The sequence below is a fragment of the Crinia signifera genome, chromosome 5 (genome assembly GCF_055691185.1).
Source record: "Crinia signifera chromosome 5, ASM5569118v1, whole genome shotgun sequence".
In the NCBI taxonomy this organism is placed as follows: Eukaryota; Metazoa; Chordata; class Amphibia; order Anura; family Myobatrachidae; genus Crinia; species Crinia signifera.
Genome location: NC_139221.1, coordinates 220,757,786 through 220,770,021, shown reverse-complemented (window position 1 = coordinate 220,770,021; position 12,236 = coordinate 220,757,786). Strand labels below are relative to the sequence as shown.

Here is a 12,236-nt window from a genome sequence, read left to right as displayed (position 1 = left end):
TCACTTCACTACAAGCACATGACTTCATTTTCAACAAGATGGAGCACCTGTCCCATTGGCACCTGATGGTTCAAGCTTTTCTGAATGGAAAAGTGCCACAGTAATGGATTGGTTGGAAAGGTGGCTCTTTGAGCTCTGGGGATCTGGCAGGCCAAGCACAGTGTGTGATTTTTATTTTTTCTTGTGGGGATATGTAAAAGATGGTATTTGTTCCATCGCTACCTACTAACCTCGATGACCTTAAACCAATCTTTTTTGAATCATGGCACCCTAGAGTATCAGAATTTTTTTCACAGCCCCACACACACACACAAACACACACACACACACAAAGAATAAATATAACATTAAGTAGATTCGGTTTATATGAGATGCGTAGGGTCAGTTATGCCGTAAAAAGGCAGGATTTGCTTCTGTTTGTACACATTTTATGATCGGTAGCCACTAGCACTGGTTTTGTCCATAAATAATTAACCATAAATAAATTTGAATTAGTCCTGTCCCACCAACCCAGGGCACCCTTGCAAGTGTCCCGAGGCACCCCAGGGAGCCACGGCACACAGTTTGGGAACCACTGCCTTAAACATCAAATAACAACAGCGATCGACTCCGTGGATCATGATATGCTGATACGTGTCTGGCAGTATTTCTCTTATCGCCTTGATGTTGGCCGTGCTTCAGGTGGTGGCCACATTGAACACTTATAAGATAGGAAATAAAATCTTTATAATGAGTACAATATGTGACTTGGCTGGAGTTTTGTATTATTTTTACATAATAAAATATTGCTAAATGAAATTGGTGTTTTTGGTAATGAGCTAAAAGGACAACATTGATTCAATGTACAAATATATATGGACCTAACTGTATCGGGTCTTATGAAATTTGGGGAAGCCTGAGCGGCATTGAAAGGGCATACAAAGGAAATTTGCTACTCCTTGTGTATAAGCTCTTTATAGTTAATACAAATACATGACTCTGAATATGTGGATATAATATGTAGATATAATCCTCTGCTATATTTTATTATATTTTTTTCATCTTAAAATCCAGCACCGTCTGTCGATGACAACTTTACAGACTACATGAATAACTTTTTAGAGGCAATGATGCTTTTGGAAAAATCAGACACTGAGAAAAAGGTAATATGACATGTTAAGTGTACCATTCTTTCTGCAAGTGAACGACTATTATCACTTGATTGGGTAGGCATAGTACTGATTTCAGGATTACGGGTCAGGGTAACACAAGACGGCACTTATTTCTATATGCAAAGAGAAAAGCTAATGATTATGCATATATATAACATCTGTTTCAACCTGTATAGTTAGGGGATCCTTTTTTTACACACTGTTCTTGACTGTTTGTTTTCCATATGTGAATTAAATAAATATTGGCCCTTATTAACCATGTATTTAAATAATAATCTGTAGACGCTGTTGCAAAAAGTAGCCCAATTTGACGATCTCTGCAACAAGAAAGAAAAATTTATCCAGTCAAACAAAATGATTGTGAAATTCAGAGAAGATCACATTGCCCGTCTTGAGAAGGCTCAAAAAGAAGGTCGACATTCATTGTTAAATAACGAACAAGATGACCTCATAGCAGAGCTAAAGGAAGAGCTGCTTGTTCTAAAAGAACAGGTACAAATGTCTCTCTGTACAAAGCTAGTAAATAAAGCATTTTTGTGTCTGTGTGTAATATATATATATTTTTAAGTAGAGATTTTAACATAAATGTGGTATTAAGCAAGCTGCTCCTTCCTTAAAGGTAGCTCTGTCAACCATGATGTTACATTTGATTATTGTAGCCAGAAAATAAATATATTTCCCTTTGCAGCTTAAAATTCCTTGGGGTATTCCCACAGAGAACTGGGCATGGTTTGGAATGAGATCTGTTATTGCTGAATATTTGATTGATTGCTCCCCTATACTAATTTGTCAGGTTGAGCATCACCCTCGTGTAGCGAAGTATGCACTGGAAAACCATGGACTCAGAGAGGAGAATAAACGCCTCCTCTCCCTTCAGTCAGTGAAACGAGCCCATGAAATGAATAATTCTATGATGGCCGACCTTGAGCGAGCTTTCATTGAAGCCACTGCCTCGTTGAAGAAAAATGGAGGTAATATGCCAAAAACCAATTCTAACATTTGAATTTTAGAGCAAGTAAATCCTCTGTATGTAAGCCTTTTATGGAGCTGTATATTAAACTGAGAGGTAGATGTATGAAGCAGTGATAAGTGAGCCAGAGGAGAAGGTGCTCAAAGCAACCAATCAACCCTGAAGTAACATCTATAATTTGAATAATATAAAATTTATACAGGACAGCTGATTGGTTGCCATGGGCCACTTCTCCTCTGGCTCACTTCTCCTACCTGATCACTGTTTCATACATCTCCCCTGAATTGTTAATACTTAATAAGTCGAAACCTTGTAATAACACCGGAATACTGTGTTATCACTGTTTCCACGTTAGTAGGCAGGAACGACTGAATTTATGCACTGCAAGTCTGCAGATAGGTTTTGTGGATTGGATGACTGGCAACCGGTGATCTCAGAGCAACTCCGACTGTATTGTAGATATTCTTTTATACACTTTTATTGATTTAACCCTTTGAGTGCCAATGCTGCTGTGAGGGATTTGGAAAATATCCGGTAAGAATGCCATGGTTGCACATGTCACAGCAGCATTGGCACTCGAAGGGTGTTGATTGCTTTCTAGGTTCTGTGTAATAGACCTAATGCATTCCGTTTTTTAATTATTTTCATTTGCAATGTAACTTTGTTTAGTGAATCTCTTTTAATTATCTTGTTTTTTTTATACTGTCTAAAAGACGATGGAGTAACTTCAGATATATTTAATAGTACTGTATTATAGTATTTAAATTTTAAACTGTCGTAAAACACAAAATGAAATTGTTTGCTTAAAGTTTCATTGTACATTTACGTTTTTAAATTTAATTCGATTTCAAAGTTTTTTTGTTTTAAGATACTGGATTGAGACTACATTTAGGAGTAGATGTATGAAGAAGTGATAAAGTGCCTGGTACTTTATCACAAGCCAATCAGCTCCTAACTGTCCCTTTTTAAACCGAGCCTGTAACTTAACAGTCAGGAGCTGATTGCCGGTGATAAAGTACCACGCACTTTATCACTACCACTCCTTTATCACTGCTTCATACTACCACTTGGTTTCTATGTTTATGGAGTCAGATTCTAAAACATTAGGTTAACTTTGTGCATACATTTTTGTAAATTTATTTAGAGGTTTGACACTGTTCAGGCTGCTATCACATTTGGAACTGCTTTTTTTTTTTTTTTTTTTTTTTACCTTAATACATGGTTTCAATTTGAGTTGTAAAATATGACATTCTCATGTAAACTTCAGCTCTGTGGGCAATTGAATTATTTGTTTTCTGTTCTTTTATTGCAAGTTGTGCTTGTTATGGGCTTTGAGAGATTCTAAATGCCATGTTTCTATAGCTAGAAAAAACTTCCTGTTCCACAATACCTGAAAGACGCGGCATATACCAAGACCTCTCACTTGTGGACTGATCCGTACACTCCTCCTTAGTTTTGCTGAATTGTGTGGTATACTGACTTTTGAGCGAATGTGAAGTAGGCATTTACAAGGTGCAAGCTATATTAATGGGCTCCCAAAAACACAACACGTTTTTTAATTGAGTCTATATTTCCTTTTTGTTTTTATCTCTGCTGGAAGGTTATTGAGCTTAATTTTGTTTACTAGGATTTATAAAAAAAATAAAATAAAATTAAGCACATACAGGATTAGTTCTGTACTACTTAATTTTGTTCTTTTTATATTGTATTCTAGGTATGTAGTTTTATTTTTGTTTTCTTTGTTCCCCAGTTCTCCCAATGCACTCCACACCAATACATCCAGATAACCATTTGGTTTCTACCGAAAAGCTGCAGGATAAGCTGTTACAGGTTCAAAGTGAGCTCGCCACTGCAATGCAAGAATATGAGGAATTCAAAGAGCTAACAAAGTTAGTTAAAAATCTCAATATAATTAAACCATTAAAGCTGAAATATCATTGTAAAAAAATAAAAAATTCCTCAAATATTAACTTTAAATGATCCAAGTACAGTGCATCCAGAAAGTATTCAGTGCTTCACTTTTTTTCCACATTTTGATATGTTACAGCCTTATTCCAAAATAGAATAAATTATTTTTTTCCCACAAAAATATGCACACAATGTACCATGGTGAAAAAAGGTTTTGGGAGATTTTTTTTAATGTATAACAAAAAAAACCTAAGAAATCACATGTGCATAAGTATTCACAATCTTTGCCATGAACCCCAAAATTGAGCTTAGGTGCATCCTGTTTCCAATAATCATCCTTGATGTTCCTACAGCTTAATTGGAGTCCACCTTTTAAATTCAATTGATTGGACATGATTTGGAAATGCACACACCTGTCTTTATAAGGTCCCACACTTGACAGTGCATGTCCGAGAACAAACGAAGCATGAAGTCAAAGGAATTGTCTATAGACCTCTGATACAGGATTGTCTCGCGGCACAAATCTGGGGAAGGGTACAGAAAAATATATTATAAAAGAAAACAAGTGGAAAATATATGCTGTTTTGATGGTCCCAATGAGCACAGTGGCCTCCATCATCCATAAATGGAAGAAGTTCGGAACCATCAGGACTCTTCCAAGAGTTGGCCAGCCGTCTAATCTGAGTGAACATGGGAGGAAGGGACCTAGTCAGAGAGGCGACCAAGAACCTGATGGGAGAGCTACAGCATTCCTTTGTTGAGAGAGAAGAATGTTCCAGATGGACAACCCTCTCTGCCGCAATCCACCAATCAGGCCTGTATGGTAGTAGCCAGACGGAAGCCTCTCTTTAGTTAAAACAAAAAAAAACACATGATAGCCTGCATGGAGTTTGCCAAAATGCACCTGAAGGAGTCTCAGTCCATGAGAAACAAAATTATCTGGTCTAGTGAGACAAAGACTTAACCCTTTGACGTGAATGTAGACATCATGTTTGAAGGAAACCAGGCACCGCTCATCACCAGGCCAATACCATCCATGCAGTGAAGCATGATGGAGGCAGCTTCATGCTGTTGGGATGTTTATCAGCAGCAGGAACTGGGAGACTAGTCAGGATAGAGCAGGGAAAGATAAATGTAGCAATGTACAGATATATCCTGGACAAAAACCTGCTCCAGAGCACTCTTGACCTCAGACTGGAGCGTTTTCAGCAGGACAACGATGCTAAGCACTCAGCCAATGTATCAAAGGAGTGGCTCCAGTACAACTCTGTGAATGTCCTTGAGTGGCCCAGCAAGAGCCTAGATTTTAATCCCAATTAACATTTCTGGAGAGATCTGAAAATGGCTGTGCACCGACGCTTCCAATCTACACTGATGGAGCTTGAGAAGTGCTGCAAAGAGGAATTGTCAAAATTGCACAAAGATAGGTGTGCCGCACTGGGATACGGTCATTGGGTCTACAGCAAGTTAGTCGACAGTTATTAGGTCGACAGTCAAAAGGTCAACATGGGGTTTTTCACTGTTTTTTTTTTTGAGCAGACATGTGCCGACAGGCGGTATTTCTTGCCCTACCATCCACTAGGGCATGGTAGTAGAATAAAATAGTGTGCCGAGCACAGCGAGGCACTGTGCCTCAAGCATTGCAAGCAAAGCAGTACACTGTAAACTGTGTCCATGTCACATGTGTTGACATTCGGGTTAAAAAAACAGTGAAAAACCCCATGTCGACATTTTGACTGTCGACCTAATACTTGTATTAACCTGTCGACCAACTTGCTGTAGACCAAACAATCCCAACCTGCCGCACTTTTGATGACATATTCAGAAAGACTTGAGGCTGTAATTGCTGCCTAAGTTGCATCAACAAAGTATTGAGCAAAGGTTGTGAATGCTGTACATGTGATTTCTTAGTTTTTTATTTTTAATAAATTAGCAAAACTCTCAAAACTTCTTTTTTTTTTAATGTTGTCATTATGGTGTATTGTGTGTAGAATTTTGAAATAAGGCTGTAACATAACAAAATGTGGAAAAAGTGAATACTTGTGGTTCCTTCTTTTGGTAGTGGCACATGTAATGCAATTCTACATAACTGTAATTGTATTCATTTTTCTCAGAAAGAAGCAAGTTGAGCAGGAGTCAGAACTTCAGTCTTTGCGCAAATCCAACAATCATCTTGAAAATATTTTGGAGGCTATTCAAGCTCACACGAGGCATGAAGTGTCTCAGTTGAATAAAATGCACGTGGAAACAATAAAGGTACATATATTCAAATAAAGGTTACTGGACATAATGGTAATTCATTTATTTACAGTTTCTTCTATAGTGCAGCATATTCTGTTGCGCTTACAATTGGAACAAAATGTATCAAAGTGTTGGCAAAAGAATATGCTGATCTTTTGTCTTGTATAAATATATTTAACTATTGTGGCAAGTTTAAGCTTTGCACACAACTCTGACATATCAGTAGAAAATTGTATGATTGGCCTGTTTTTTTGTTTTTTTTTCCCTTTAAGAAACCACACGGCCTAAAGAGTTGAGCATCACTTTGTCTAATCAATGAGCATTCAAAATCCCTCAAATATCTTTCACTGTTCATACTAATACTTTAACAATACACATTACGTCTTTGCATCATTCCTTTTTTCATAAACTCTGTACTTATTCACAGTGGTTTTATTTTGTCAAGGTGACTGCAGACCAGAAATCATTTTAGAGTAAATTGTACATGGCCCTTTCACTAGCTGTCATAGACCTTCTCTCTAGCCACCAGCTGGCTGTTCTGGCTCCGGTCCTACAGGCAAATGTCCCAAACAGACTGTGTATACGCTAGATTCTTCATCCCAGACTGTTAAACCCCACTCCCACCTTGCCTTTAAATACATGTTCTGCTTACATAAGTCAGGCTGTAAGGAAAGATGCCCTCAAATCAACAAGTAGGTAGAATTTTATCTTTCACGTGTATGACTTTCCTGGGCTTCCTAGCTAAACACCCCTGGTTCCTTTTTAGCATACTGCCACAGTTAAGACCAAACACTATGCTTGTCATTAAATTACCATATATTTGCTCAGAACGCATTAAAAGATGGTTACATTTTGCAAAATATCTTCTGTTTAATAACTTAATCCTGAAATTTTATAGCTGTCCCTTTCACCCTTTACCACCTCCTTGCTGTGCCTCTGCTGTTTTATACCCTTTCCCTCTACTTTTTCAAACTTTCTAGAACACTGCAATTGGCAGTTCTCATTTGCAGTTTATACTTCATCTGCAACTTGAATTACTAGTCATAACATAGCAGTGATAGCTATTAATAAATAAACCCTTAACCCAGGCATAGTGTACTTGACTGATCAAGCACCTCTTCTGATTTATTTGGGTTCTGAACAGTAGTGAAATAAACCCTTATTTATCAGCTCCTAACTCAGAAATTTCTGCTGTGTTGTAATACTTTTTTTCTGAGTGGGAAGCTATAGTTCATAATCTTTGTCCAATTGGTTCACTGACCATTTAAATCTAGATGAAATCCAAAATCATTGTGTGTATGTGTACACATTGTTTATTATAGACAAGTTTGCTTTCCTGGGCAAGACCGTTGGTATACTACACTTAACTGGGTGCCAGTTGGTATCCAGTATACAAACGTTTAAATCTAAGAGGGCTATTGTCCATCCCCTATAGAGGAAGAATAGAACTTGTGGCAAGTGCAGCGAGGGGCTTTTTTGCGCTCACCCCCCTGTCGAATTACCGGCAGCTGGGATTCTGTTGTCTGTATACTGAATGTCTGGATCAGGATCATCGGCCAGTCATACCACACCCACTTAACTGTGTGGCCAGCAGGTTTTTTCCCACAGATTCAAAGTGTCCATTCTTTGCTTTATTATAAGAATTAATATTTATTTTCTCTCTCTCTAGCTTTCGAGATGAAAATATTGTAATGTTCATGATAGAATCACAGAATATTTAGTATTTGGTTGGTTCAAATCTAAAAAGGCTGCCAAATTCATGTTGCTTAAGTACCTAGGATGTAAATGCTAAAAACTGCACAGCCACAAGCCTTGTTAATCAAGTATTTTGCAACAGACTTTCATAGTCAAGGATTTTCTCTCTCCCCAGAACATGACTACTCCGACAAGAGCATACAACTTGAGATCTCGACTTGTGCCGCACCCCAGCCCAGATTGTGAGCAAAGTGAGTTTCCTGAAACCCCTAAGTCAAGGGAGCAACATGTCAATTTAATTAATGAACCCATTCCTCCAGAGATGAGTGAGCAAGCTTATGAAGCTATTGCTGAGGAACTACAAATGGTGCAGGTAAATTGAAAATCTTTTACTACCAAGCTGCTCATATGGATAAAAAATCAAAATGACTAACTCCATTCCCATGAGGATTTTGAAGAATTTGATATGTTTTCATGAAGGATAGAACGTGAGCTGCAATTCACTTAGTTGGTGGGCAGGAGCTAAATCCGGACTCAATACTTAGGGGTATATTTAGTCCTCCCGCAGCCATTCCTGAAGTGGGAGATGGCTACGGGGCCCTATTCAATGCTGTCTTCCCCAACAACATTGAACAGGGGATCTCGGCAAAACGAGCCCAACTTCAAAAGCAGTCGGGCTCGTTCTGCTGGGAATTGACAATCTCCCGGCCGCAGCTCGCGACCACGCCCCCCTTCTTGACCCACAGCAGGCGGGACATTGAGAATTTGCAAGTGGTATTCAGTCGAGTAGACCGAGAACAGGACAGGGTCACGGCTGTCGTGCCAGCCCGACAGCTGTGACCCAACATTGAATACTCCCCATAATGTATTTGAACTCAGTGACTCATAACTTACATTTAGGAATACATTTTGTATTCGATAAATGCAAGGCATCCATGCATGAAGTCAGCAGCAACACAACAATGCATATGTAAAATTGACACTAGATGCATATTGGCTTCTAGAAGTACCCTATGTTGGCTCTGCCGACTGCACTTGTATTAACAGTTCAGACACATGACATTCAAGATCCAGATGCAAATAGTATCACTTTGGGGTCAGAATCAATTTGATGTACTGCAGATATATTGTGTGGAGCCTTACATGACCTAGAGCTCACCCTATATGGCCATTATGATGCCAGTAAAATAATGGCCCTAACAGTCCAATGGAAGGCTTTCCAGGTAAGGTGCCTCCAGTAGCACGGAGCTTAGGTTGAGATGTATTTTAGAATGTTTTGGGGTTTTACATCTAGTTCTGTGCACATGAGCGAATATAATCCACGCTAGGCCAGCTGTATTCAGCCTTTTGTTCAGTGGTAAATCTTTAAATTTTGGTTGGTTAGGCATGTTTGAAGAAAAAGGTGATAACCCTTTGGGACGAATATGAATTTGAGTTTTGTAACCGATTTATATGCTTAACTATTACAGGACCAAGTCATAGCTCTGCAAGCAAAACTTGATGAAGAAGAGAGTAAAAACTTGAAGCTCCAACAGAAAGTGAACAAGATGGAGCATCATTCAGCTCAGATGCAAGAGGTGAGGTCATGCTTAGAACTCCTAAGCTTGGTATGTGCTGTTGTATCCAGCCAAATCGTAATGAAATATCGGGCATATTGCTCAGTGAGTATGCCAGATATGCGTTGTCGTAGCAACGACGCCTGGTCGGTCCCGCTACAAAGGGTACTCCAATAACACTAGTGACATGGTGTTTGCTAACCAAGAAAGCAATGGCCCTTTTTCCGCCCTTTATTAGATCATTCTAATGTGTACTGCGTTAAGGATATGTTAGCCGCCATATCGTCCTGGTAGACGCCATCTCATTATGTATCCAGCTTTACACATGTATATTGTGAAGCAAAATGGTTTCCAAATGCACAAATGTTGTCCTTTTGACGTGTAATGGTAAAAATTAATATTATTAGTGTAGCTGCTTTATTTATATTTAGGGTGCGGTTTGCTTTGGTTCAAACTTTGCTGTATTAAGCTTTTGTTTTGTTTGCAGGCACTTGCACTGGTGCATCGGACTTTTCTCGCAACTTAACCATATCTATGTATGTTCCCACAGCTTTTCTCTTCAGAAAGGGCCAGTTGGAATATCAAGCACCAGGAGCTTCTTGAACAAATCAATACTTATGAAAAACATCAACAAGACTTTAAGAGTAGGGAGGATGGTAAGCTGCCACCAACTCTTGTCTCGCCACTGATCCCCAGCTCTTTATTTGCCAGAAACCACTAAGAATCCACTTCCTGCTGAGAACAATTTGTCCTGAGTCCCCAAAAGCTGTAGAGAAAATAAGAATATAAAAGTTTATCTGCTTTTTTTACAGCCTTTCAGACACACTGTGCAAACAAAGGCCATAACTATGGAATAGCTTTAGTTTTAAAGAAGATATGGTGGCATGAACCTTGTGGAGGGTGGTGCTCTTATATCTAGGTCTCCTTAAACCTTAGTATGTTTTGTCCAAAATTAGTGACTACACACTGTTTAAATTTTACAAAAAATGGTTGTTTAGGTGCAAAACAGTGGCCCTTCCTCAGCCTGCTGCCATTGGTTTGCATCCTCATGTTTTACTGAAGATTGAGCCATTGTTTTGCCCTAAAACTTGACACTGTTGCATTAAGGAAAAGCTCAAATGTAGGAGTCCTTTTTCTACAAACGTTTGGCATGTATCCTTGTACTGTGCAGATTTAGTTTTGCCAAACTTTATTTGTATTCACATTTCTATTTTAAGTTTTAAAGAGTGAAGTCCATGATCTGCGAGTGGTTCTTCAGTCTGCAGACCGTGAACTTCGGACAGTGAAGAATGAGTATGGCTTGTTCAAGGACAAACAAGACAAGGAGATGACTGCACTGTCCGACAGGCATATTAATCTGCAGCTACAACTAGATAATGTTAGGTAATTTCTACACTAATGATATACTGTTTTTTTTACTTTACTTTAAGTTGTTGTGTTTGTTTCTAATATTTTGCAACTTTACAAAAACTAGAATTAATTAATGAAATATGTAAGCATTCAACCTTTCTGCTAGCTTTAGTGATTACTTGATGCGATATTGATTATGTTCAATCCTCTCCCGCTAATGGTAACACCGATTACTTAACATTTTACATACTCTCAACACTACTAATATAAGACCAAGAATTTAATGAAATGGCTTCTTTTGATGGTTTCTGTATGTTAAATGAAAGAAAGAATATTAAAGTGAATTTATATTTATTTAATATTAACGTTTCACTGAAATACTTTCAGTTGCAAACACATTCAATGATAAAATTGCTGTTCCAATTATCTTGCACTGTATAAACCTGTTTAATACTTTAGGCTGGAGCATGAAACTTTATTAGAGGAGAAGCGATCGCTCCAAGATGCCTACGATAACCTGGAAGAGGTGACGAAATTTGAGACTGATCAATTAAAACAAGAACTTTTTGGCAGCAAGCAGGAGAGTGAGACTGTGAAAGCTGAACTTGGTGTAAGATGTGCTTTATATTATACATTTTATAAGGAATGTACATAATTCTCTTCTGTAGCTTTTTCCCTGAGGAATAGTTATGATTATACAGGCATACAGAACATATTTGTTTAAAACCAACTTTATTCTTTAACAGAATCTTTTGGAGCTTTTAGAAACAGAAAAGGAGCACAGACAAAACCTGAAGTTTCAGCTGGATGAAGACAAAGAGAACAATTCCAAGTATGTTACCAGGTTATGTAGTTTAGCGGGACACTGGTTTTGTAAACCAGTCACCAGCATAGATTATTGGTCATAGTAATTTGGCACATTGGTAGTTAGCAGAAGATGATTCATGGAATATTCCTTTTTTTTTTTCTAGACAGCTTCTGAAAGTTCTAGAGGAGAATATGAATCTGAAGAAACAGTGCTCAGATCTAGTGTCCGAGTGTGACCTGCAGGTATTGCCATGATTTCTTAGTACATGAGTGTTATCGTCTTGTACCTTAACACGATATTGTTAGTAAAGTTTAATCTTCTCTAGGTCACGGAGCTTCAGTCACTTAAACTCAATTTAACTTCTTCCAAAGAGACTATATCTGAATTGGAAAAGAAAAGTTCTTTGGATAAGGTAGGATTCATATTTTGGTCTATAAAGTCACATCATCAGGGAGTTTTAACACAGTACAGGTAATGGCACAGTACCATCTCTGCAGATTTGTTACGCGAGTCGTTATTTCAGAGTTCTGCCTATTGGCAAAATTGTGAAGATCTAA

The 12,236-nt window shown here is 38.2% G+C and overlaps 1 protein-coding gene across 1 annotated transcript in view; it reads left to right on the top strand.

Annotated features, from left to right (window-relative positions):
• KIF15 (kinesin family member 15) overlaps positions 1–12,236 on the top strand; it is a 78,561-nt gene that overhangs the window by 54,469 nt on the left and 11,856 nt on the right. The window contains exons 12-24 of the mRNA XM_083188562.1: positions 1,054–1,142; positions 1,434–1,643; positions 1,945–2,122; positions 3,872–4,010; positions 6,144–6,285; positions 8,141–8,338; positions 9,435–9,542; positions 10,072–10,177; positions 10,739–10,904; positions 11,331–11,481; positions 11,618–11,703; positions 11,843–11,921; positions 12,005–12,091. Coding sequence (XP_083044688.1) covers positions 1,054–1,142; positions 1,434–1,643; positions 1,945–2,122; positions 3,872–4,010; positions 6,144–6,285; positions 8,141–8,338; positions 9,435–9,542; positions 10,072–10,177; positions 10,739–10,904; positions 11,331–11,481; positions 11,618–11,703; positions 11,843–11,921; positions 12,005–12,091 — 1,739 coding nt within the window. The remainder of the gene's footprint in view (positions 1–1,053; positions 1,143–1,433; positions 1,644–1,944; positions 2,123–3,871; positions 4,011–6,143; positions 6,286–8,140; positions 8,339–9,434; positions 9,543–10,071; positions 10,178–10,738; positions 10,905–11,330; positions 11,482–11,617; positions 11,704–11,842; positions 11,922–12,004; positions 12,092–12,236) is intronic.